The sequence below is a fragment of the Bubalus kerabau genome, chromosome 2 (genome assembly GCF_029407905.1).
Source record: "Bubalus kerabau isolate K-KA32 ecotype Philippines breed swamp buffalo chromosome 2, PCC_UOA_SB_1v2, whole genome shotgun sequence".
Taxonomy (NCBI): Eukaryota; Metazoa; Chordata; class Mammalia; order Artiodactyla; family Bovidae; genus Bubalus; species Bubalus kerabau.
In genome coordinates this window covers 102,282,080-102,309,389 of record NC_073625.1, presented here as the reverse complement: position 1 = coordinate 102,309,389, position 27,310 = coordinate 102,282,080, and the positions used below count along the sequence as shown (strand labels likewise).

The 27,310-nt window shown below is 40.3% G+C and overlaps 1 protein-coding gene across 2 annotated transcripts in view; it reads right to left on the bottom strand.

The window, feature by feature from the left end:
- NECTIN3 (nectin cell adhesion molecule 3) overlaps nucleotides 1-22,974 on the bottom strand; it is a 146,457-nt gene extending 123,483 nt beyond the window's left edge. For both annotated transcript variants that reach the window (XM_055568133.1, XM_055568132.1), the window contains exon 1: nucleotides 22,800-22,974. In XM_055568133.1, the coding sequence (XP_055424108.1) occupies nucleotides 22,800-22,959 (160 nt within the window). In that variant the 5' untranslated portion in view covers nucleotides 22,960-22,974. The remainder of the gene's footprint in view (nucleotides 1-22,799) is intronic.
- Nucleotides 22,975-27,310: the final 4,336 nt, after the last annotated feature.

Below are 27,310 nucleotides of genomic sequence, written 5' to 3'. Positions count from 1 at the left end.
TAGACCAGGGTTTATGCTGAGAAAGGACAGGAAGAGGCACATTCCATGCCCTTCAAGAGCTTAAAATCAAATCAGGGAAATTGTAAATAAGAGGGAAAAAATAAGTAATACTGAAAAGTAAAAATACAAGAAGCCAAAAAATTAACTAGAAAAATTCATGTAGCAGAAGTTCATATATTATAGTGGAAAAAATAAAGCACAGATGAATAAAGTAATTAGGAGATGTTCACCTGTGAATGTGACCTTATTTAGAAAACATACAGGCTCAATTTGCATATATATAAGAGAAGTACTAAAAATCAATCATCTAACCAACCATTTCAAAAAAGAAATAATAAACCATCCAAAAATTGTAGAAGAAAAGACAGAACAGATAATAATGAAACAGAAAACATAGGGACTTCCCTGATGGTCCAGGGTTAAGAATCCACGCTTCCAATGCAGGGGGCTTGGGTTCAATCCCTGACTGAAGAATTAAGATCCCCCATGCCATGTGGTACAGGCCAAAATTTTTTTTAAAATCGGAAACAGAGAGAGCTTGGACAATGAGTCAAAGACAGATTCTTTGAAAAGGTGAATAAAACTTATTAACTCCTGGCAAGACTGATCCAGAAAACAGAAAAAAATAAATAAATAAACCTGAGGAATGAGAAAGGGGGGCATTACTATTAGATACTCCAGGCAGTTAAAAGTTAGTTAAAAAAACATAACAACTTAAGGTCAAAAGATGTGCAAGCAGGAAACTGACAAATTCCTATAAAAATGCAATGTGCCAAACCTGATGTAAGAAGAAAATGATTACTTAATAAGTGAACTGGAACTAAAAATCCTTCCCATAAAAAAATTACTTCCGGTCCAGACAGCTTTACCAACAAATTCTACCAAACTGAAAGAAAAAAAAAGTATCAATCTTATTAAACTCTTACACAGAATAGAAAAAGATGCAGCAATTCTCAGTTTTTTTTTGTAGGTCTAGCACGACCTTGCTCAAAACTTTGCAACAGGATTGTAAGAAAATTACAGGCCAATTCAATTGATAAACATAGATAGCAAAGAAAAAACTTTAAAAAAAAGTTGAATCCTGCAATATAATAAAGGATACATTCATCAAAACCAAACTGGGATTATTCCGGAAACACAAAGATGATTTAACATTTTTTTTATGTAAATTCACAGTATTAAAAAAAAATCATATGATCACCTCAAAATTAATATAAAGCATTTGATAAAATTAAACTCTATTCATGATAAAAATCCACAGGCAAACTAGGAGTAGAAAGAAAATTTCCAAAACTGATAGATTAAAAAAAAAAAAAAACTACAGCAAACATCATACTTAATTTTGAAATGTTGAACACTTTTTTACCTCTGAGATAAGGAATGAGACAACGATGCCTGCGGTCACCACTTTAATTCAACATCATAGTGGAGGTCCTAGCCAGTGCAATACGCAGAGGAAAAGAAAGAAAAAAAAAAGTATAAGGATTGGAGAGAAATAAGGCTTTAATTATTCAGAGATGGTATGACTGTATAGATGGAAAATCCAGAAGATTCAACAAAGTATTAGAAATAAATGAAGTTATTTAGCAAGGTCTATATTTTTATATGCCTATAAACAGTAATATTTTAAAATACTATTTATAATAACATCAAAAAATAACTTAAAATCTATAATTAAAATAACTGAAAGTTTATAGTTATGCAAGACCTCTACACACAGAAAAAAACTAAAGTTTTATGGAAAGAAAGTAAAGAAAATCTCAGAAAATAGATAAATCAGGTTCATTGAGTTGGAAGATTCAGTATTATAAAGATATCAATTTAACCCCACATTAATTCATATAGATTTAATGTACTTCCACTAATATCCTTGGAGGTTTTCCATAAAAACTGATAAACTGCCAATAAAATGTACATGGAAAGGAAAATGAACAAGGTTAACCACAATAAACTTGAACAAGTAGGTTAACTTATTGTACCGAATATAGGATACATTATTATACACTTATAATCAGACACTATGGTATTTGTACACAGATAGTAAAATGCACCAATGGAACAAAGAAGAGAGTCCAAAGTTAAACCCAGGCATATATGACTGTTTCATTTATTATAAAGGCAGTACTGCAAAGCAGAGGGTCTTTTCCATAAATGGAGATGGTCAAGTAGATAATAAGTGAAGAAAACACATGGACCCTACCTCAGTAACCACAAAAATAAATTCTAGATGTTGCCATATTAAAGGCAAAATAATAAAGTTTCTAGGGAAAAATGTTTTCATGATGATATAACAAAGACTTTGCAAATAAGACACAAAGAATTAATTATAAAGAAAAGGATTAGTTTTGACTATATGAATATATATTAAAGTGTCTGTTCAGAGATGCCATTAATACAGTGAAAAGGCCAGAGTGGGAGAAGATATTTGCAATACACATAACTGATAAGTGGTTCACATCTAGAATTCAAAAACAACTTCTACAAATCCATAGATGACAATCCAAATGAATAAAATGGGAAGTGAATAAAAAGGTACTTCACAGGAGGATATTCAAATAGTCCATAATCCTTAGACCTCAGCCATCAGATAAGTATAAACTAAAACCACAATATTATATCATTACGCACTGATTGGAATGGATAAAAAAAAAGAAAAGACACTTACTCCTCGGAAGAAAAGCTATGACAAACCTAGACAGTATATTAAAAAGCAGAGACATCACTTTGTCGACAAAGACCTGTCTAGTCAAAGCTATGGTTTTTCCAGTAGTCATGTATGGATGTGAGAGTTGGACCGCAAAGAAGGCTGCGTGCCAAAGAACTGATGATTTTGAACTGTGGTGTTGGAGAAGACTCTTGAGAGTCCCTTGGACTGCAAGGAGATCGACTGCAGTCCATCCTAAAGAAAATCAATCCTGAATATTCACTGGAAGGACTGATACCGAAGCTCCAATACTCTGGCCACCTGATTCGAAGAGCCGACTCATTTGAAAAGACCCTGATGCTGGGAAAGATTAAAGGCAAGAGAAGAAGAGGATGACAAAGGATGAGATGGTTGGATAGCATCACTGACTCAATGGACATGAGTTTGAGCAAGATCCAGGAGATGGTGAAGGACAGGAAACCCTAGTGTGCTGCAGTCCATGGGGTTGCAAAGAGTCAGATAGGAACGCGGGACTGAACAACAACAGAGGGCTGGTGAGGCAGTAGAGCAACTGAAAAACTCTTAAACACTACTGGTGGGAAGTATAAGTTGTAACACACACTCAGGAAAACCCTTTCAACCAAAACATACATAAAATAAACCAGTAATTCCACTACCAAAAGAGTCATACAGATGGTCCCCAACTATCGATGATTTAAATTAAATATTTTTCAACTTTATGGCAGTGTAAAAGCAATATACATTCAGTAGGAAGTGTACTTCAAATTTTGAACTTCTCCGAGGCTACCAATATGTAGGATACTCTCCCATGGTGCTGGGCAGTGAGGGGCAGGTCCCAGTCAGTCATGCCATCGCAAGGGTGACAACGGACACACAACCATTTTTTGAGTACATTATTCAATAAATTACATGAGATATTCAATACTTTGTTATAAAACAGGATTTGTGTTAGGTAGCTCAACATTAGCTCAACTAATGTTAAGTGTTCTGAGCATGTTTAAGACAGGGTAGGGTATACAGGGGGCTTGCCAGGTGGTGTGAGCAGTAGAGAATCCACCTGCCAGTGCAGGAGATGCAAGAGACATGGGTTGGATCCCTGGGTTGGGAAGATCCCCAGGAGTAGAAAACGTAACCCCATTCCAGTATTCTTACCTGGAAAATTCCATGGGCAGAGGAGCCTGGTGGGCTACAGTCCATGGAGACAGAGAGTCAGATGAAACTGAATGATAAAATGCATGCGCGTGCGCACGCGTGCACACGCACACACACATATACGCACACATATACGCACAGGCTAAGCTGTGATGTCTGTTAGGATACGTATATTAAATAAATATTGACTTATGATATTTTCAACTTATGGGGATATAACCCCATAAGCATAAGTCAAGAAAGATATGTACAGTGATGTTCACAGCAGTGTTATCCATAAAAGCCTCAAAATGAAAATAACCTAGATGTCTACACACATTAAAAATGATAAATGGTTAATTCTCCAAAATTGGCAAAGAAATAGAAAGTTCAAAAACAGATAAAACTAATTTATGATGTTGAAGTCAGAATTGTGGTTATTACTAAAGAAGAGCGAAGAATCATGATTGGAAAATAATGGGAAGGGCTTCCTTGGTGGCACAAATGGTAAAGAATCCACCTGCAATGTGGAAGAACTGGGTTCGACTCCTGGGTTCAGAAGATCCCCCAGAGGAGGGCATGGCAACCCACTCCAGCATTCTTGCATGGAGAATTTCCCTGGACAAAGGAGCCTGGCAGGTGACAGTTCATGGTGTCACAAGGAGTTGGACACAACTGAGTGACTAAGAACAGACTAAGCACAATAGTGGGAAGGGGGCTTCTGAAGTGCTGGTAAAGATTTATTTCTTGACCAGGGTGATGTTTCTGTGGATATGCTCTCTTTGTAATAGTTCTTCAGATTGTGTATTTTCCATGTATACTTTTCTGTGTGTTTGTATCTATAATATATATGCACACATATGTGTATGTGTGAGTGTGTGTGTACACACACATATAACGTTAACATATTATATTAATATTCATATGTGAGTTTTAGTATTTCCTGAATTAATGTTTCAAGTCTGGTTCAAACCAGCCCATACTTCACATCTTCAAATTCTGTATTTACCTGCCACTATAACTTGAGTCTCAAATCTCACAATTAACACAGTCAAAACTAAAATCATTACCCCTTTGTTATGAGATGTTATATTCCCCTTTAAAAATATCAGATCAGATCAGCCGCTCAGTCGTGTCTGACTCTTTTCGACCCCATGAATTGCAGCACGCCAGGCCTCCCTGTCCATCACCAACTCCCGGAGTTGACTCAGACTCATGCCCATCAAGTCAGTGATGTCATCCAGCCATCTCATCCTCTGTCATCCCCTTCTCCTCCTGCCCCCAATCCCTCCCAGCATCAGAGTCTTTTCCAATGAGTCAACTCTTTGCATGAGGTGGCCAAAGTACTGGAGTTTCAGCTTTAGCATCATTCCTTCCAAAGAAATCCCAGGGCTGATCTCCTTCAGAATGGACTGGCTGGATCCCCTTGCAGCCCAAGGGACTCTCAAAAGTCTTCTCCAACACCACACTTCAAAAGCATCAATTCTTCGGCACTCAGCCTTCTTCACAGTCCAACTCGCACATCCATACATGACCACAGGAAAAACCATAGCCTTGACTAGACGAACCTTTGCTGGCAAAGTAATGTCTCTGCTTTTGAATATGCTATCTAGGTGGGTCATAACTTTCCTTCCAAGGAGTAAGTGTCTTTTAATTTCATGGCTGCAGTCACCATCTGTAGTGATTTTGGAGCCCAGAAAAATAAAGTCTGACACTGTTTCCCCATCTATTTCCCATGAAGTGGTGGGACTGGATGCATGATCTTCGTTTTCTGAATGTTGAGCTTGAAGCCCACTTTTTCACTCTCCACTTTCACTTTTATCATGAGGCTTTTGAGTTCCTCTTCACTTTCTGCTATAAGGGTGGTGTCATCTGCATATCTGAGGTTATTGAGATTTCTCCCGGCAATCCTGATTCCAGCTTGTGTTTCTTCCAGTCCAGCATTTCTCATGATGTATTCTGCATATAAATTAAATAAACAGGGTGACAATATACAGCCTTGACGAACTCCTTTTCCTATTTGGAAGCAGTCTGTTATTCCATGTCCAATTCTAACTGTTGCTTCCTGACCTGCATACAAAATTCTCAAGAGGCAGATCAGGTGATCTGGTATTCCCATCTCTTTCAGAATTTTCCACAGTTTCTTGTGATCCACACAGTCAAAGGCTTTGGCACAGTCAATAAAGCAGAAATAAATGCTTTTCTGGAACTCTCTTGCTTTTTCGATGATCCAGCGGATGTTGGCAATTTGATCTCTGGTTCCTCTGCCTTTTCTAAAACCAGCTTGAACATCTGGAAGTTCATGGTTCATGTACTGCTGAAGCCTGGCTTGGAGAATTTTGAGCATTACTTTACTAGTGTGTGAGTTGAGTGCAATTGTGCGGTAGTATGAGCATTCTTTGGCATTGCCTTTCTTTGGGACTGGAATGAAAACTGACCTTTTCCAGTCCTGTGGTCACTGCTGAGTTTTCCAAATTTGCTGGCATATTGAGTGCAGCACTTTCACAGCATCATCTTTCAGGATTTGGAATAGCTCCACTGGAATTCCATCACCTCCACTAGCTTAGTTCGTAGTGATGCTTTCTAAGGCCCACTTGACTTCACATTCCAGGATGTCTGGTTCTAGGTCAGTGATCACACCATCTTGGTTATCTGGGTCATGAAGATCTTTTTTGTACAGTTCTTCTGTGTATTCTTGCCACCTCTTCTTAATATCTTCTGCTTCTGTTAGGTCCATACCATTTCTGTCCTTTATCAAGCTCATCGTACCTGTGAGTGTTATCTTATTTGGAAATAAGGTATTTGTAGATAACGGCACCCCACTCCAGTACTCTTGCCTGGAAAATCCCATGGACGGAGGAGCCTGGCAGGCTGCAGTCCATGGGGATCGCTAGGAGTTGGACACAACTGAGCGACTTCACTTTCACTTTTCACTTTCATGCAATGGAGAAGGAAATGGCAACCCACTCTTGTGTTCTTGATTTGAGAATACCAGGGACGGAGGAGACTGGTGAGCTGCCGTCTACGGGGTTGCACAGAGTTGGACACAACTGAAGAGACTTAGCAGCAGCAGCAGATGTAATTAAGATGTAAATTAAGTACAGTCACACTGCAGTAGGCTGGGCTTTAGTTCAATATGGCTGCTGTCCTTACAAGAGAAGGAACACACCAGGAAAAAACACAGGGAAAATGGCCTGTGATGACAAAGGCAGTGACTGTAGGAATACAGCTGTAATCCAAGGAACGCCAAGGACTGAAGGCCACCACTGGAAGCTAGGATGAGGCAAGAAAGGATTCTACATCAGAGTTTCAGAGGGAACACAGCCCTCCTGACACCTTGATTTCAGACTTCCAGGCTTTAGAACCATGAGAGAATAAATTTCTGCTACTGTAAGCCATGCAGTTTGTAGTATTTTGTTACAGCAGCCCTAGGAAATAAATAAATCCTTCCATCCAGTATCTAATTCTTAACCTCAACCTCCTTTTTAGCAGTATTTACACTATTCTCCCATCTGCCTAATACATAATCTCCAAATGCACTAATATTTACTCATTCTTCATATCCTGAGATCAAGAGGTATTGTTTTGCCTTTTTATTCTCTCATTTTTAAATTTTCCCTTTCATTTCTACCATCACCATCCACTTACTTTCTGTTCCTGGATGGTGCCACACCAAAGTGCCCTTCCCATCCCCCTCACAAAGACAAAGAAGTCTCAGAAAAATTAAAAAGCTTTTCTTCAACTCTCTATAGTAGACACCCATAGAAAATTTATTCTCTTGGGCTATGGGACTTAGTAGTAGAAACTGTGGACAAAAATGGAATCACCACATTGAGAATTAGAGCTCTAACACAGGAATTTGGGGACAACACAATCAGTCCACAGTAACTGATCCATTATTCCCCCTCAAATTATTTGTTCATTTCCTCTTTCCCAAGAGCAAGTCCTACCCTAGTGTTTTTTCATTATTCCTTCAGTATTTTTTGGAAAATTGACCTTTTTCCTAAACACTTTTACTAAATTACCGAGTCATCAATGTACTTTTCTTAACTACTAAATGTATTGATCTATCAAGATTTTATTCCCAGATTATTTATCCCTTCCCTCCCTCTTATCTAATCAATGTACCTCAACCTTTAAATTCTTTTCCAGTCCCCTCCCTACTTCCACTTCCTTCCTCTTTTCTCTTCTCCCTTCTTCTCTTCTCCCACTCTGCCTCTCCCTCAAAGAGCTCATCTAATCCAAATACCTCAATAATTCCCAATTCCATGTCCTTCCCTCCTACTCTCTCATAACAAATTTCTAACTACAGCTGTAAAATACATCCCAGAGGCACCACAATTAAAATGCCTCCACATAGTTACTAGACTGATTCATTAATCCTTCTGCAGCCATGAAACTAAAAGACGCTTGCTCCTTGGAAGAAAAACTATGACAAACCTAGAAAGCATATTAAAAAGCAGAGACATTACTTTGTCAACAAAGGTCCATATTATCAAAGCTATGGTTTTCCAGTAGTCATGTATGGATATGAGAGTTGGACCATAAAGAATGCTGAGCACCAAAGAATTGATGCTTTTGAACTGTGGTGTTAAAGAAGACTCTCGAGAGTCCCTTGAACTGCAAGGAGATCAAACCAGTCAATCCTAAAGGAAATCAATCCTGAATATTCATTGGAGGGACTAATGATGAGGCTGAAGCTCCAATACTTTGGCCACCTGATGCAAAGAGCCGACTTACTGGAAAGACCCTGATGCTGGGAAAGACTGAAAGCAGGAGAAGGGGATGACAGAGGATGAGATGGTTAGATGGCATCACTGACTCAATGGACATGAGTTTAAGCAAGCTCCAGGAGATGGTCAAGGACAGGGAAGCCTGGCACGCTGTAGTTCATGTGGTCACAAAGAGTCCGACATGATTGAGTGACTGAACAACAACAATCCTTTTCTAGTCACTCAAGAAATCTAAGTTCATATCCAACTCTTGTCTCCTCAACCATGATGATATTCAGACACCATGTAATCTACTTCTCAGATCTATCCCTCGCTTCAAACTTTTCTATCAAATTTCCAATTATCTCCACAATCCTTTCTTCCTATGTACAACTGCAATGGTTTTCCCTTTTGCTTGTCTCTCATTATCTCCGATATATCTTTTACAGTGCTGTCAAAGCTATAAAATATTCTGGAATCACAGACTCAGTAGTTACCTGCTTTCAAAAGCTTCTCACTGCCTCCCACACAAACTCTAATCTCTTTAGCATCAGCAAAGTATTTAAAAATCTATGACTCCCCTCCATAACAGCTCATACTTGAACCACATGGAAACATTAATTCCTTCCACAGAGTCCTCAGTCCAGTGATCTTTTCAGCCTGGAATGCTTTTTTACTGTCTTCCCTCAGAAATGAAAAACTCTTTCTGCAAGGTTCACCTAGAAAATCAGGTCTTCTATTGAGTCTTTGTCAGTTAAACTTTTGAAGCAATTAGATACACTTTGCATTTTTAACGTAAGACAATCCATTTTCCCTTCCATTACAGTTGGTTGTATTTGTAAAGCACTTTACCATAGTTTAATAAGGATTTCATTTAATTTTCACAGCAACTCTGTAAAGGAGGTATCATTTAGCTAAGTGTATAAGGACTGAGGAGCTTCCCTAATAGCTCATCTGGTTAAAGAATCCACCTGCAATGCAGGAGACCCTGGTTCAATTCCTGGGTCAGGAAGATCCACTGGAGAAGGGATAGGCTACCCACTCCAGTATTCTTGGGCTTCCCTTGTGGCTCAGCTAGTAAAGAATCCATCTACAATGCGGGAGACCTGGGTTTGATCCTTGGGCTGGGAAGATCCCCTGGAGAAGGGAAAGGCTTGGACACGCTTGGACGCTACTGAGAGACTTTCACTTTCACTTCACATAAGGACTGAAACAAGCAAAAAGATGAAATAACTGGGTATAAAATAGACAAACAGAAACACACACACTATTCTGTAATCCCAAAATCTGCTAACAATTAAATTTTACATTTCTTAAAGGAAAAGACTCCAAGGGTCCTAGCATAGCCCTTTCAGTGTAACAGATGCTTTGTGTTCTAATATTTTCTTTTCCTGTTTGACATAACCCTGTTTTACCTGTCTGAACTCAAATCATTCTTATAGTTCCAAAGTTTCAATTCCTCTAATTAGTGTTCCTGACTCTTCCAGGCCTTACTGATCTTTTTTTTTTGGGGGGGGGGGGTGCTGTATCATACTATTTGGTATGTTATTACAGATACCTAACACTCAGTTACTCATACTAGCGGGTTTATAAGCTTGTGAGCACTTATCCCACTGTGGTATCCTCTGTACTACCCATCACCAGGTTGGTGCTCTATCATCTGTTTCTTGACTGATGTGCAGCAGTCTCCTGTCCATCCCCTGCTTAAACTTGTAAACTTTTATTTTTTGCATTAAAGGTATAGATCAACTGTTGTTATCTGTTATCATACTTTAACAGTAAATATTATTTAACCCACTCTTGAAATTTAAAGCACGTGTCATGAAAGCATTGTAATCGTCTGATGGAAGAAAAGTCTAGCGTGACTATCTTAGATGACTGTAGAGGGCAGCAAAGCAACAGTAGTATTCTTTAAGAAAAAATATTTATTTTTCTCAGAGAACTTCAGATTTGTTTTTATATTTTAACAGACGCTGTTAACATCAAAGCTTTTATTATAAGAGAAGACTTTTTAACATGCTATATAAAAACTTCACCGGCTACTTATTCATGTAAACATTTTCACTAGCAGTTACAAAATATAACAAATGCAAATATAATCAAAGCCCACACTCTTCTATACACATACAGAAAATAAGCCTTACAAACAATTCATGGTTTCAAAATAGCCACCATAATTGCTAAATCTTTTACAAATAATCTAAAAGTTGACAATGTTTTTAACTGAAAAATTTAAAAATAATCTATCTTAAATACAGAAAAGAGTATCAATAGTCCAGAGAGTCTTATTTCTTGCTAAGGCAATGGCAACCCACTCCAGTACTCCTGCCTGGAAAATCCCATGGACGGAGGGGCCTGGTGGGCTGCAGTCCATGGGGTCGCTAGGAGTTGGACACGACTGAGCAACTTCACTTTTTCACTTTCATGCATTGGAGAAGGAAATGGCAACCCACTCCAGTATTCTTGCCTGGAGAATCCCAGTGATCCCTGGTGGGCTGCCGTCTATGGGGTCGCACAGAGTCAGACACGACTGAAGAGACTTAGCAAGTAGCAGCAGCAAGATGTTTTCATTAGTATTACTAATTCTAACCTTGATGTGCCTTCTTTTTGTCATTCAACGGAAAAAGCTATACCAGCTTTAAAAGAAAAACTACAAATCTTTGACACTGTGCTAGTGTAAAACAGAAGGTAACAGCTTGAAAGAAGAGTTTCTTACTGTTATTTCAATACTAAAATTCACTCTGGTTCTAATGTGGACTAGGCAAATGAAACTGTGTCATCAAAATAATCACATATTTATAACCTTAAAATTGCTTATAGGAATGAGAAGCTAATGTAAAAGTTGATGCTCAGTACAACTGCATTACTTGCATGTATTTATCAAAGTTTTTGTTGGTGGTAATTTTTTACCTCTTTTAAGTAGCTGCTACAGCAATTAACATATGAAGACTTCTGGTTAGTGAAAAATGCTATAATGCTCTAGCCTGTGCCCTTAATGAGGACAGGACTGTTAGCTATGTACCTTCTCCCATCTGAATTTCTTTAATGAAAAATAGGGAAGCTTTTCTAAAATTCTACATTTAAAATAATCTGGGTATTCCTTCTCATTGAAGAAGGAAATGGCAATCCACTCCAGTATTCTTGCCTGGAAAATTCCATGGACTGAGGAGCCTGGCAGGCTACAACGGAGTTACAAAGTGTCGGACACGACTGAACACACAGGTACTACACTAAGCAGACTCAAATACAAGATAGATTATTATCTGACTTACTTAACATTAAACTGAATTTATAACCATGAATGATTATCTCTAATCTAAATCAAATTGTAAGGGAGTTTGGAGTTCATGACACGGACACTTGTAAAATGAAATCTTAATCTAACCCACAGTAGCAATGACTAAATTAAATAGTGCATTAATAAGTTTCAAAACCAATGGCCTCAGATATTTTAGTAATGACAATAATGTCTATCAAGAATAACTCATAGAGTCACTATATGAAATTCATCTTACCATAGTTTTCCAATACTAACACTTCATTAATGCTTTTGTTTTTCCTCTGAAATGAAACCATTAAGAAGATTCAAGCACATTTTTAATTTTATACAATGTTCTCAAATGTTAAGTTGGAGTCCTAGCTGTGTACATCTATTTTTATATCCGCCTCTTGGTTTTTTCATGTCCTTTTCAGTAACTGCACTGGTATACTTCCATTAAAACAGAAAAGCTATCTTAAATATACCTACTCTATTTCTAAAACACAAACCCAGAATGATATGTATAATACATAAAATGAGATATATACCAAAGAAACTGCTTAAGCTACATATATTTTGGGGTAAATAATACACTACTAATACCAAAGAGGAAGAATTGCATTCCTCCTAGGTCAATTTCTCAAATTTCTCAGATTCAAAATGGGTAAGACAATGGGGACAGAATATAAAGACAGGTATAAAGACAGAACTAAAGCAAGAAAAAGGAATTTTTAGAAAAAAGAAAAGGCAATGAAGAACATTTCTCAACAAGTAACATCTTTAAAGCCTATCAACCTTTTCTAGTATATTAAATAAATAAATTCCTCCCTTATCTTGGAAAATAGCAATAGAAAAAACTGTCAGGATAGGAATAAATATCAAGTATACAAACCTCTTTAAGAATACATTCCCTATAGTGTGTTCTGTACAACAAAGCTTCTGCAGCAAAAACAGGCTGTTTAATTAACTGCAGAAAAGGATATTTTACTGAAGAATTTCTTAAGCCATTAATAAACTAATGCATACAGTGATTTTCCATGAGGGAGGGGGTTACATGATTAGTTTTTCCCATTCCCAAATATATTCAACCATGGCACTTTTTTCCAGAAACTAGGGTTCTATTAAACACTTTGGAAAACATTGCTCTAAAAGCATGAAAAAATGAACAGAATTTGCTCCAGGGACTAAGGATTTGAAAGACAGCTAGGATCAGATAGGAAATGAAGTCAATTCAGAGAAGTTTTTGTAGCTATTTATTATAGCTATTATTCTGTTTTATTATCTTATTTCAACATGGAAGATGAAATCATAAGCTAAGTACTCTCTTGATACCCTTTTGTTGTATAGCAAATTTGGTCAATTCTAAAACACTTATTAACAGGGAAAAAAGCAAATGTTTGGGAGCATAAGTTGCTCCCCAATAATGTCTCTGGCACAGGATTATTGTGAGCTGAAAACAACCAAGGACCAAAAGACAGAAAGAAATTTTGACCTTCCCCCTAATTGCCTAAAAAGTTTTTTTAGATAGAGGACCTGTCATTGAGCTATTGCCAGTTATCTGTAAAAAGTAAAGGCAAAGTGTAGTGGGGAATCTCTGCATGGCCTAGAGATCAGAGTCCACTCTCTGTTCCCATTGTGTCTACAAGGCCCAGCAAACATTTGTTTTACATCTTTATGTGAGTTGCCTTTCTTCCCTTTGAAGTCCCAAATCACTACCTCCAGTACCCTGTTTTGTCTGTAGCCAAAGATGGTATTTAATGTGAGGGTTAGGCCGTTTCCTGCAAGGGCTTCCCCAGTGGCTCAGCTAGTAAAGAATCCGCCTGCAATGTAGGAGACCTGGGTTGGGAAGATACCCTGGAGAAGGGAACTGCTACCCCCTCGAGTATTCTTGCCTGGAGAATTCCATGAACTGTAGAGTCCATGGCACCCTAAAGAGTCAGACTCGACTGAGCGACTTTCATTTAAGCAGTTTCCTGAGTCTCTTCCATGTATACATGGCATCAAACTTCTATTTTATTTTCTCCTTTTAATCTGTCTCATGTGAATGTAATTCAGACCACACAGGAGAAACTAGAAGGGCAGAGAAAAATTTCTCCCTCCCTGACACATTAAAAATCTATAAGCTTAAAAAATAACTTGTGTTTATTCTGTAATAGGTGCTAGGATGCATACAGTGAAGCTTGAGGCAAAGTCTTTACTGCAAAGAACACACATCATAAAAAAACTCACAATTACATTACTAAATAATGAGTAACAAGAGTAACTACTTTAGAAAGAAAAAAGCTCACTGTATGAAAGAAGTGGTGAAGGAAGTACTCATGGAGAAAATTAATTTCAAACTGGGAGCTCCAGAATTGGACTAGATAAGAAGGAAGAGTAATATCATTTTAGGCCTTCTGAGTAAGTACCAGAGAAGGGTATAAACTACTTTGGAGACCACATATAGTTTAGACCTGCACTGTCCAATATGGTAATCGCCAGCCACACCTGACTTCTGAATACATGAAATACAGCTTATCCAAACAACAATCTGTAAGTGTATAGTACACATCAGATTTCAAAGACTTACTACAAAAGGAAAAAAAAAAAAAAAAATCTCAATTTTTAAATATAAACTGCATGCTAAATAACATTTTGGTTATACTGTGTTGAATAAAATATATTAATTTCACATGTTCTTTTCATTATTTTTTTAATGTGGCATTAGGATAACTTAAAACTATGTATATAGTTCACAGATCTCTATTGGGACACTGATGGTTTAGACTAAATTTTATTTTGTTGTTAAGCTCTTGCTATAAAGAAATCTGAGCACCCACTGCATACTTGGCATATAAGATACAACAGTAAACAAAATAATGACCACATCTGGTCAAATCAAATATAAAAATGCTATAATAAATAGTACTCATCAAGGGAAGAAACAATCAACTGAATATGTCTCTTAAACTACAAATGCCCCAATCACCAGGCTCCACTCTCCACCCCCTTGCAAAATTCTTGATCCAGTTAGTCCACAGTGGGGCCTGGGATGTTGTTTTGAAAAAGATTTTCTAGTAACTAATATTTGAACCTATCAACACACTGTACTTTTGCTGACCCTGGGTAGCTGAGAATAGTGATTTATAGATACACCCTCCTCATTTTCAAAAGTTTTACTTCTGAAGAAATCTAACAGCTTAAAGTAAAGCGCCTCTACTGATATAACAGCCAACCTATTTAAGAAAAAAAAAAAAACTATTAAACTATTAACTTCCTATTAAAGGAAACCAAAAAAAGTAAAAAAAAGGAAATATTATAACCTCTCCTATCTATAGAGTCACAAGTATAATTAAATATCTCACAGCTACAAAATAATCATCAGAAATGCTGTCAATTCTTTGTCATTTAAACCAGTTATGAGCTGGTTTGTTCTTACATTAGTTCAGTTCAGTCGCTCAGCCGTGTCCAACTCTTTGCAACCCCATGAATCGCAGCACGCCAGGCCTCCCTGTCCATCACCATCTCCCAGAGTTCACTCAAACTCACGTCCATCGAGTCGGTGATGCCATCCAGCCATCTCATCCTCTGTCGTCCCCTTTTCCTCCTGCCCCCAATCCTTCCCAGCATCAGAGTCTTTTCTAATGAGTTAACTCTTCGCATGAGGTGGCCAAAGTATTGGAGTTTCAGCTTTAGCATCATTCCTTCCAAAGAAATCCCAGGGCTGATCTCCTTCAGAATGGACTGGTTGGATTTCCTTGCAGTCCAAGGGACTCTCAAGAGTCTTCTCCAACACCACTGTTCAAAAGCATCAATTCTTCAGTGCTCAGCCTTCTTCACAGTCCAACTTTCACATCCATACATGACCACTGGAAAAACCATAGCCTTGACTAGACGGACCTTTGTTGGCAAAGTAATGTCTGCTTTTGAATATGCTATCTAGGTTGGTCATAACTTTTCTTTCAAGGAGTAAGTGTCTTTTAATTTCATGGCTGCAGTCACCATCTGCAGTGATTTTGGAGCCAAAAAAAATAAAATCTGACACTGTTTCCACTGTTTCCCCATCTATTTCCCATGAAGTGATGGGACCAGATGCCATGATCTTCATTTTCTGAATGCTGAGCTTTAAGCCAACTTTTTCACTCTCCTCTTTCATCAAGAGGCTTTTGAGTTCCTCTTCACTTTCTGCCATAAGGGTGGCGTCATCTGCACATCTGAGGTTATTGATATTTCTCCCGGCAGTCTTGATTCCAGCTTGTGCTTTATCCAGCCCAGCGTTTCTCATGATGTACTCTGCATAGAAGTTAAATAAGCAGGATGACAATATACAGCCTTGATGTACTCCTTTTCCTATTTGGAACCAGTCTGTTGTTCCATGTCCAGTTCTAACTGTTGCTTCCTGACCTACATACAGGTTTCTCAAGAGGCAGGTCAGGTGGTCTGGTATTCCCATCTCTTTCGGAATTTTCCACAGTTTCTTGTGATCCACACAGTCAAAGGCTTTGGCATAGTCAATAAAGCAGAAATAGATGTTTTTCTGGAACTCTCTTGCTTTTTTGATGATCCAGCAGATGTTGGCAATTTGATCTCTGTTCCTCTGCCTTTTCTAAAACCAGCTTGAACATCTGAAGTTCACAGTTCACGTATTGCTGAAGCCTGGCTTGGAGAATTTTGAGCATTACTTTACTAGTGTGTGAGATGAGTGCAATTGTGTGATAGTTTGAACATTCTTTGGCACTGCCTTTCTTTGGGATGTTCTTACATACCATACCTCAAATTCCAGTTTATTATTCCACAATACTACATGGTACTTCTTTCCTACTGATCTTAATTAGCAGGATGAATATTGGGCAATTAACAGGGCTGCAAGTAAAATAATCTCCCTGGATGTAATATTAAAGAAAACATGTAAAACTCACAATATAAGTATGCAATACAATATCGTTTCTGAAACAGCTATAATACCTGCTGCTGCTGCTAAGTCACTTCAGTCGTGTCCGACTCTGTGCGGCCTCATAGACGGCAGCCCGCCAGGCTCCCCCGTCCCTGGGATTCTCCAGGCAAGAACACTGGAGTGGGTTGCCATTTTCTTGTCCATATAATACCTGCAGTATAGCTGTATCTAGACTTACAGGAAGCAGCCATCACTAAAATTTTAAATTAATGACCTATGCTGTAATAAGTGAGCCATTTAGGAAAAAACCTAAAAGTCACCCTTGATAAAGACTCACAACAAATTTTATTTACATAAATAATTAATCAATATCAGAGCCTAAAACAGAAAATCGTAAGTTTTATAAACTCAAGAAAGGATATGGGTTCAAGATAATTTTAGATAAAAATATAAAAGGTAACCAAAAGTATGACATTAATGGTGCTGAGATTTTTGGATCTGAGTTTCTGACACACTCATTACTTACTTAAAGGTTCTTTGAATTTAGCCTATATTTACATATTAATAGCCATTATTAGGGCTTCCCTGATAGCCTTAATGCAGGAGTACGCCTGTAATGCAGGAGACCCCAGTTCGATTGGGAAGATCCTGGGTTGGGAAGATCCCCTGGAGAAGGAATAGGCTACCCACTCCAGTATTCTTAGGCTTCCCTTGTGGCTCAGCTGGTAAAGAATCCACCTACAGTGTGAACCTGGGTTCGATCCTTGGGCTGGGAAGATCCCCTGGAGAAGGGAAAGGCTACCTACTCCAGTACTCTCGCCTGGAGAATTCCATGGACTATATGGTTCATGGGGTTGCAAAGAGTAGGACACAACTGAGAGACTTTCACTTCACTTTGGCTATTATTAATTAAATGCCACATCTTTCACAAATCATGTATTCAGTATTGCCAATTTTATGAGGACTTTAATAGAGTATAGACTATGCCATAGGAATAAGTTATTTACTCACTAATTTTTTAAGGGGTAAGCAACAGAATACCAAAATACTCCTTTTTAACAAGCATATCACAGCCAGCTTCACTTCATTCATTTTGAAATAACAGGCAATAAGCCATAAGTTTTGTTCCTTAACTATACAGATGCAAAATGCACCTCAGTGTTGCTGAATCACTTTTATATATATATATATATATTTTTTTTTTACACACACATATATACGCATAAGTGACATAAACAAGGTAAAACAGTAAATACACCCATACCCACAAATATATTATTGACCAGCTTTTCCCAATTCCTATTTTGGACACTATAGCTAAATGCAAAATTTGCTCTTTTTTGCTTCCTTTTAAATTTGGGTCACTTTGCCATTATATCCGTCTTAGAAGCAGGAAGATTGATATGGGCAATATATATCATAGGCTCCAACCTGATACCACCAGTAACTTGCTAAAGTAGAAATGAAATTATGACTCCATCAACTGCACATTTTTGACTCTACACTTTTCAATATAACCACTAACATTCTAAGTGACCACACAGAACCGCCAAGTCCTAAAACACATTGTACATCATTATGGGACCATCCAACTAGATTCCATACAATTACACAACTGGGTTAATTTCACTACATCCTAACATTCTGAAAACTGGTCTGTATACTTATCTGAGGTAAATTTAACAAACACTTCAAGAGCACTGACTGGGCTATACACTCAAAATAAAGATGAAAGTATAGAAGATGCAATCAAGTTGAAAACCCAGTTATTCAAGTCATCAGGGTAAAATTTAAGAATAACAAATACCATGTTGGTTGGTCTTTGTTGTTTAGTAGCTAAGTTGTGTCCAGCTCTTTTGCCACCCCGTGGACTACAGCCCACCAAGCTCCTCTGTTCATGGGATTTCCCAGGCAAGCATACTGATGTGGGTTGCCATTTACTACTTCTCTAGGGGATCTTCCCAATCCAGGGATCGAACTCACGTCTCCTGCATTGTCAGGCAGATTCTTCGCCACTGAGCCTCCAAGGAAGCCCCTAATAATAATATGAAATAAAATAAATGCTAAAATTTGAATGTATATTCCATGCATTCTGCTATTTTATTTTCTTTCATTTAATCCTCACAAGAACTCTATAAGCAAGTTGATATTACCCTTTTTTGAAAAGACGAGAAAACTTAAGTTTACTGAGGTTAAATAACTTACCAATGATTAACACAGCTGTAAGTGACAATCTTTTTTCAGATTCAAACTGCCTATTTAGTATCTTAACCATAAAGTGCAAAGAGCAAACTTATACCACCTACCACAATGACCTATCTCAATAAGAAAATCTGACTCAACTGATTTTTTCTTAGGTAACTCTTTTTTTCTCAGTTTACACTAGTATCTCTACATAGTTGGTTAGGTATTCCTCTTCTGGGTAATCAACAGTACCTCATGCACAAATCTATCATAAACACCAAGCTGTCCTATATCAAAGTCACTCAGTTGTGTCTGACTCTTTGTGACCCCATGGGCTGTAGCCTGCCAGGTTCCTCTGCCCGTGGATTTCTCCAGGGAAGGATACTGGAGTGGGTAGCAGTTCCCTTCTCCAGGGGATCCTCCCAATCCAGGGATCGAACCCAGGTCTTCTGCACTGCAGGTGGATTCTTTACCATCTGAGCCATAAAGGAAGCCCTACAACCATCTATTTACATTACATCTATTATACTGCTGTAAGCTCCTTGAAGCCAGGACTCTGCCTTATTCAGTGTCCTCGAATGTCTAATAAGTGCCATGAATAAAGAAATTTCTGAAAGTGCTGTTAAATGTTCCATCATCATAATAGATTTTTTCCTTCTATAACCTTCTAAATATCCATTTAAGATAAAACCTTGTTGAAAATGGGAAGAGCTGGAACTTAGGTCAATAGTCTATCTTCTCTCTCATCAATACCATATCCCTGCTAATATTCTCTGTCCCTCAAGAAAAATACTGGAAGGGAAACTAAGATAAACCTCATCACATATGAATTGATCATCGGCATCATAAAGAAATATGGACTTCCAGATTTAAATAAATGATGTTTATCAAGTCAGAAAATGTTGAAAATCTAGTCCTCTTAACCTTTACACCTATGATTTATCAGGCTTAACACACATACATATACACACACAAACTAACCGCGACGAGTGAGAATTTCAGTTCTTCAAATAGGACAGATAATGTACACCCTTCAAAAGAGCAAATCTGATTAATTTTTTATAGTTTTCAGAATATCATGTCTACTAGTTTGAATATGAGGGGTTTTTTATAGCAGTAAAATTAGCATGACATAGAAATGATATTATGCTAATAGAGGATACTCCAAGAGTTTAGCATAGTTAAGGCCATGCTATATGTAACCAGAATATCAAAAATAGCAGCAAAAAGAAAAAAATAATCTATATGTGGTAAAAATAAGCAAAGCATTCTAATTAATAAATCATCATATAGTCCTCTCTTTAAAGCCTAAAAATCTTCTCATTTCTAACACCTTCCAAAGCACTGTAACTCAACTACACTTCAATAAAATTTTATAAATAAATAAAACTAAACTCAAACATCAGTACATGCCAAAGCTTGTAAGTAGTACTATGAATGTTAAATCAATGCACAGGTTACAAGAAGAAATTTCCATTTCCATACTTACTGCTGCTGCTACTGCTAAGTCACTTCAGTCGTATCCGACTCTGTGTGACCCCATAGACGGCAGCCCATCAGGCTCCCCAGTCCCTGGGATTCTCCAGGCAAGAACACTGGTGTGGGTTGCCATTTCCTTCTCCAATGCATGAAAGTGAAAAGTGAAAGGGAAGTCGCTCAGTCGTGTCCGACTCTTAGCGACCCCATGAACTGCAGCCCACCAGGCTCCTCCGTCCATGGGATTTGCCAGGCAAGAGTACTGGAGTAGGATGCCATTGCCTTCTCTCCATACTTACTAAGTATCCATAAATTAGGACAACTGTGCCCTATTCAAAGACTTTATTCTAAAATAAAGGTTCACAGAAAAAACTTGTCATAAGGGTTCACAAATTAGGGTGTTATAACACTGTAAGCCAAAAAAAGGAAGCTCTTTAAATGAGCAGTGCACAGTAATACAAAGCTAGTGTTTGTCTCTGCAACTACAAGCAGAGATGACTCTTAAAAACTTCAATTTACACCTCTCTAAATCACAGTCCATTTGCCTATACTACTTGAATTTTCAGGACTCTAAAATGTCAAGCACATTATTAAGGATATTTTTTTTTTAATTCTTTTCTTCTTTCATGTGAATTTCAAAGTGTTTCTTCAAAAAGTAAATGACACTTTACTTTCACAATAACTATGAAATTATTACCCAAATTTAATTTTTCTTGTATTACCTGTACATATTACCTTGCTTCAGTCTTCAATGGGGCTTTGCTTAGCTAGATAAACCTTTACTGGAGGTACAAATATTCTTAGTCTTTAACACAATCTGTATCAGAATAGTAAACTGTTAACATCCTCCTCCCATTTTCCTCCCACCCAAATATATTCCACAATACTCCTTATTGCAAAAGAACAGTACACAAAATTCAATCCAGAATCTTGCATCAATATAAAGAAGTAACAGCATTAAGAATTGTGGAAAAAAAAAAAAGAATTGTGTCCTGAAACCAAACACCTGGGGTGTGGGACTACAGAAACAACGTAGATTAGATAACATGCCATTTATCATACTATACTCTGTAAATCAGAAACTGTCATTACAGTGCTTTAAACGTGACAGTGATTTGGTAGTGGAAATTCTCAGCCTATAAGGGGCACTCAATCTCTTGAAAACTTTGCCTTCCTCATAACCAGCTACCCCGACACACCGGCACGGTACAGGGGTATATTAGGATTCTCTTCTAAATTAAACCATCCAAGAAAACCGCACACATCTCTTCTTGTAGTAAATACTGCTAAACTTCCTGGTTTCTTTTTAAGATTTCATTAAATGCTGACACCCAAGAGCAGATTTATGTACCAGAAAAATGTCTCAGGTAAAACATGCTTTGAGCAAAGCCTAAGTTTTCCTCTTCACTTTCCTGCTAAGTGGGAGTCATCGAATGAATAAAGTCCTGCTGTGTTTCGGTATCACCAAAAGACAGAGCTAGTCCCCAGAGCCAGACCGGTGGCCTTAGTCTCCCAAATCGCCGCCTTCCATTAAGGATCACTTAAGTCCACGTCTCTCGCACGAAACGGAGATATTTATTTAACGATACTCTTTAATAAGTAGGCTTCTAGTCTCTGATGCCTAGGAAGTGAACTTACAATGAGACCACCTCCCAAATGTGACAGAACTGTAACAGAACATGTGGGAAGAACGGCAGGGAAGAGGCGCGGGGCTTATTTTGACCAGAACAGCCGGGGCACGGCCAATGCAGTCAGGTATTTTACACATAAATCAACGTCCTGAAGACAAATTGGCTCAGCTAAATTAAACATGGACAGTGAGACAGACGTCCCACAAACTGGAAGGCAGCGACAGGCTCAGTGCAAAGCGATCCAGAGGCTGCCAGGGCAGAAAGGGGCCGGAGGGTCGAAGAAAACTGTAGGGGATGCTGCAGGGTGGGCTAACACGGTGCCTTCTCCAGGGTGGAAGGAGAAGCGGGGTGGGAACCCAAAGGCTTCATTCCGTCGTCGGTTCTTGTGTTCCTAAAGGTACCTAGGCTCACAGCTCAAGTTACACCCGGGAAAAAATGAGGCGGCAAACGACCATCCCATCACCTTAGCGCCAGCACAGAAGTCCGTGCTCCCGGCTTCCTCCGCGAATAAGCGAGCAAGTAACGGTCCCGAGAGCAAACACCGAGGGACCCCTGCAGCACCGAGCACTCGGCGTCCGGACAGAGAACATCGTAGCCAAACCCCGATCCGCAGCGTGGCGAGCCGCGCGGCCGCGGGGGAGGGGAGCGGACAGTCGGCGCCTCACTCGCCAGCCCCGGCCCTTCCCCGGCCTCGCCCCGGGCGCGGCGAAAAGTTTCCAGCCAAAGTCCACGGCACCCGCTCGCGCAGCCAACCGCCGAACACAACCGCCCTCCGCACGAGAGAACGGCCCGCGCCGGCCCGGCCGCGGCACAGGGACACTCGGTCGCGCCTCCCCTCAGCCCGCGCCGACAGCCGAGGTTCACCTACCACAGAGCCAGGAGAAGAACAGCAGCGGAAAAAGCAGCAGCAGCAGCGGCGGTGGCGTCGGGGGCGGCAGCAGGAGCCCTGCCCCGGGGGGAGAAGCGGAGGAAAGTTGTGCTTTGCCGCCTCCGGGACACAGTGGAGCCGGCCCCGGGGTCCGCGCCATCCCCCACCCTCCCCCCGGCCCGCTCGCTCTCCCGCCGCCCGGCTCCCCCGGCCCCGGCGCCTCCGGCTCTGGGCGGCGGCGGCGGCAGTGGCCGCGGCGGAAGGTCCGGTGCGCGCGTCCCTAACTCCCAGTTCTTGAGCCGTCGCCGCAGGCTGACACTCAGTCGAGCGCTCGCGGTTGCTTCGACTCCGCCGTCGCCGACGCCACTGCCGAGGCTGAGGCGGGAGCCGCCCGCCACCACCGCCGCCGCCACTCCCCTCCCCCCCACCCCGGCACCCGCCCACTTCGAACTCCTGGGAACTCGGAACGCACCACCCCGCCCCGCGCGGGAGGGGGAGAGGAAGCTGGACCCTCAGAGCAGGAGCAGGGACTCGCCCGCCCAACCCGCGCAACTCGCGCTCCCGTCTGATCCCAAAGTGCGAGCCGCGACTCCTCCCATCCCGCCCTCCTACACTCGCTCCTCCCCTTTCAAAAAAAAAAAAAAACACCCAAATCTCTTTTCTCCTCTATGATAACGGGGTTTCTCCCAAAGCAGGGCTTTAAAGAGGACAGGAATATCTGGAATAGGTTAGTAGGCCCCGCCCCTCGCGTTCCTGCCTTGCCCCCCCTTCTCAGCCTTTCCAATGGTCTCGCCCACTCCGCCCTTCGCGGGTCCACCGCGGCCCTAGCTCGGATAGAGGCGGAGGGCGGTGGGACGGTCGTGCTCGCAGTTCGGCTATCCTGGGCGGCTTTCTCCCTCTGGCGGGGACCCGGAGGAGAGAGGGGGTGGGGAGAGGAAGGCACGATGGGGCTGCCCTTCCGTTGCCCTGGCTAAAGGTTCCTGTCTGGGAAGCTGGACGTATTCTGCGGGACTAGTCATCTCCCTCCTCGCCGGGGCCTGGAAGGAGAGACTTTCTCCCTCCAGCTTCCCGGGACAGCTGAGCTCTCCGAATCCCTCCTTTCTTCCCAGCCCCACTTCCCCCTTAGCCCGCCGAGGCACGTTTGCACAGGCGTTTTTCTTGCCCATTTCTCTCGGAGGGCAGTTTGGTGAAAGGGTCAACGGAGCCGGGCAAGGAGAGGAGCCCCAGAAGGTCTTTTCTCGCTCTCGTTTCTCTGGCCGCCCGGCTGTCCGCTGTCCTCGCCGGGCGACTGGCAACAGGAGGCCGTGAATTTCCCTGATCGGAGCGCCTGTAGTGCGGTGCTGTTTTTCTTTGGTTTTGTTTCATTTGCATGTTCGCACATGTGATTTTATTTTCGTTGCCTGTTTTCCTATGAACTGATCGCCGGACAGTGACCTCGGGAAATATTAAATATTTGCCCGTAAAAGGAGTGTCTGTGATCCTCCGCCACCCTCCTTCATCCCGGTGGCTGCGCACCCTGGCCTCTTCATTTGCCCGCCACTCACTGCCCTGGTGGCTTAACCTTGGAGCCACGGCCACTGGCGGTTCTGCGGGGATGGTGGGCAGTTTCCACTATCCCGCGGGGGGCTGGAGGCGAAGGACACAAATCCTCAATCCTGACACCATTAATTTTATGTTGGTCCTGCCATCGCCGCCGGATAGCCACATATGTGCTCCAATAAGAATAAAGTCAAAAAAGGATTTGGCCGCCTGTCGCAGCTAAACTAATGATTATCTCTCGCCAAGATTACGCTGTCCTCCGCGTTCAGTCACTAGGGCTCCCCGACCTCCATCTACTGACTTAACGTTTTACTCACCTCCAAGACTACACGCAGTTCTACCCACTGCCCACCGCTCTTTTTTTCTTTCTTAACTTCCGCCTCCCATCCTGTCTTCCAGCGCTCGGTTTAAAGACCTCTTTTCCTCCACCCCCTTTTCTCGCTCCCTCTACATTCCTGACTGCCTCTGTCGTCCCCTGTAAGCCTGTCTCCTGCAACCACTCCTTTCCATCACCTAGTCTCAGAATGGACTTAAGAATAAACCCTGTCCTGCCTCGCTCCAGGAGATGCCCTGATGATGATCATAACTGACTAAATGTAGCTATTGTGACATTCCTCAGCTGTGCTGACACCACCGTTTCCCTTGAGAAAAAATTCCCCCCTATTTTCACATTCCCTAAACCTAATTTCACAGTTAAATTTAAACATAGCCCACTGCGCCATGACTAGCTAATTATGTTTAGATAGCACTTTAACACGTTGTTGGTACTCAGTTAAATGTTAAACAGCCAGAATTTTAATTCTGCTAGCCAATTCTTTCCCCTAGTCTTTCCCTGATAGTTCCAGTCTCCAGATAAAAAGTAATTTGACCAAGATTTGAAAACACGCCAAAGACTTAATATGGGGGCCATCATGCAATTGCTACAGAGACCATGAGGGATTAGGCGGTTTAGTGCTTCTCAAAGGGATGATACGGAGCTTTAAAGAATATATTTCCTCCCTATTTTGAGAATTGGATTAGTATGCTATGATTATATTCTCCTCTGACCTAAAGTGAAGGGAGCATGGAAGACCAGTATTTTATAAATGTAATATAAAATTGAAAAGAGCACCATGCTGGTGTTTTATGTGCATACATGCATTGTGTTTTAATAATAATAATTTGTTTTAATACACCAGCTTCAGCCAGAGATGTCAAAGCAAGAAAGTTTACAATTACTGTTATACCTCCTTGACAACCAGAGGAACCTAGGCACGAAGTTTGCAAACTCTACAAGCCAGGTGTGGTGGTCTCACCACCAGAATCAAGTTCTTGCCTTCGAGTAGACACCACTGACCTCCAAAGATTCCTTTTAAAAAGTTGAAAACAAGTAGACTAATTCAAACTTCTACTTTCTATGTATCCAGTCTCAAATACATTCCTCTCAAATAAAGACATACCCACCTTAAGTTTTCCTGTAGGAAATTATTACCATCTACAGAAAAAGATTTTACATTACATGCTACAACTCACTCTTTTCAAGGACCAGAATTACTGTTATTTTTCTTAAAGCCTTTAACGTAAGAATATAACTGGGTTATAACATTTTCAGATGTCTAGCTTTGCAGGTAAGTTCACTTTTATTGTTTGAATGGCAAACTGGTTAAAGGAATACTTAATCATAGTTAGTATTGACATCTCTGGTACCACTGAATCCAAAGTATTCGTGTATTTTCCAAGAAAAAAAAATTATCTGAACAAAAAGCAACATGATTCTAATGCCAACAGTGATTTCATTGTTTTGGATTAAGAGCACTGATGGTATCCATCCCACTTTCTGCCTTAAAGACTGTTGGCCAATTATCAAGGTTCATTAACTCTTAATTAAAGAATGAAGTTTGACAAAGACATCAAAGGCATCTTATGTACGGTTTGGACATTTTACATTTACTCAGATCATCCAAAGAAAAAGTTTGAGGCTAGAATTTCATACCTGACTCTGAAAGAGGAAATATTTTTTTAGTACAGGTAAGCTATTATGTACATACCTCAGCTAGTTCTTTTACCATCAGCAATTTTTTTATAATCTGCTGCATGAAGAAGTATAGCATTTCTCTCAGTGGAAGAGATGAGCAATGCTTTGTGGAATGTTTGAATTGGTACTATATTTGACAGTAAGTTGATGTTACCCAGCTAGAGTCACAGTCGTCTATAGCAGAAGTATGCAAATAGTTAAACTGCAAATCCATTAAACAAAAAAGTCCACCCATTTTTATCAGATACAGCCATTTCCTACTGAAAAGATCTTCAACCATACTGCTTTCTTCCGGGTTTTTACTGTAATTGCACCCTGTCATTAAGATCTTCCATGACCACCCCATATGAAAGAGCTGCCCCCACCTCCAATCCCTATTCCCCCACCACACACACACACACACACACACACACACACACACAAAACTTGCTTTATTATCTCCATTGCACTCACCATCAGACACATTGTATTTTTATATGTTATCTTTTTTCTATTTATTAGAATGACAGTTCCACAAGGGTGGGCAGAAACCTATTTATCTTTTCACTGTTGAAACTCAACCACCTTGAAAAATATCTGCCATATACCTCTCAGATTGGATGATTGAATGATGCCTATAGTGACAAGCATACTCAAGTGTATGTCTAATGGCAGACAGACTCAGCAGAAGAATATTAATTTCTTAAGGTCTTGAGTATATGACCATGTTGAGTTTTTCAAGCTGCAAGATGGTTACTTTAAGTGACCATGGCTTAGCATTCTTGATTTAATTGTTCTTAGTGCTACTTAGGGCTTCCCTGGTGGCTCAGTGGTAAAGAATCCTCCTGCCAATGCAGGAGACAGGGGTTTAATCCCTGGGTCAGGAAGATCCCCTGGAGAAGGAAATTGCAACCCATTCCAGTATTCTTGCCTGGGAAATCCCATGGACAGAGGAGCCTATAGTCCATGGGGTAGCTAT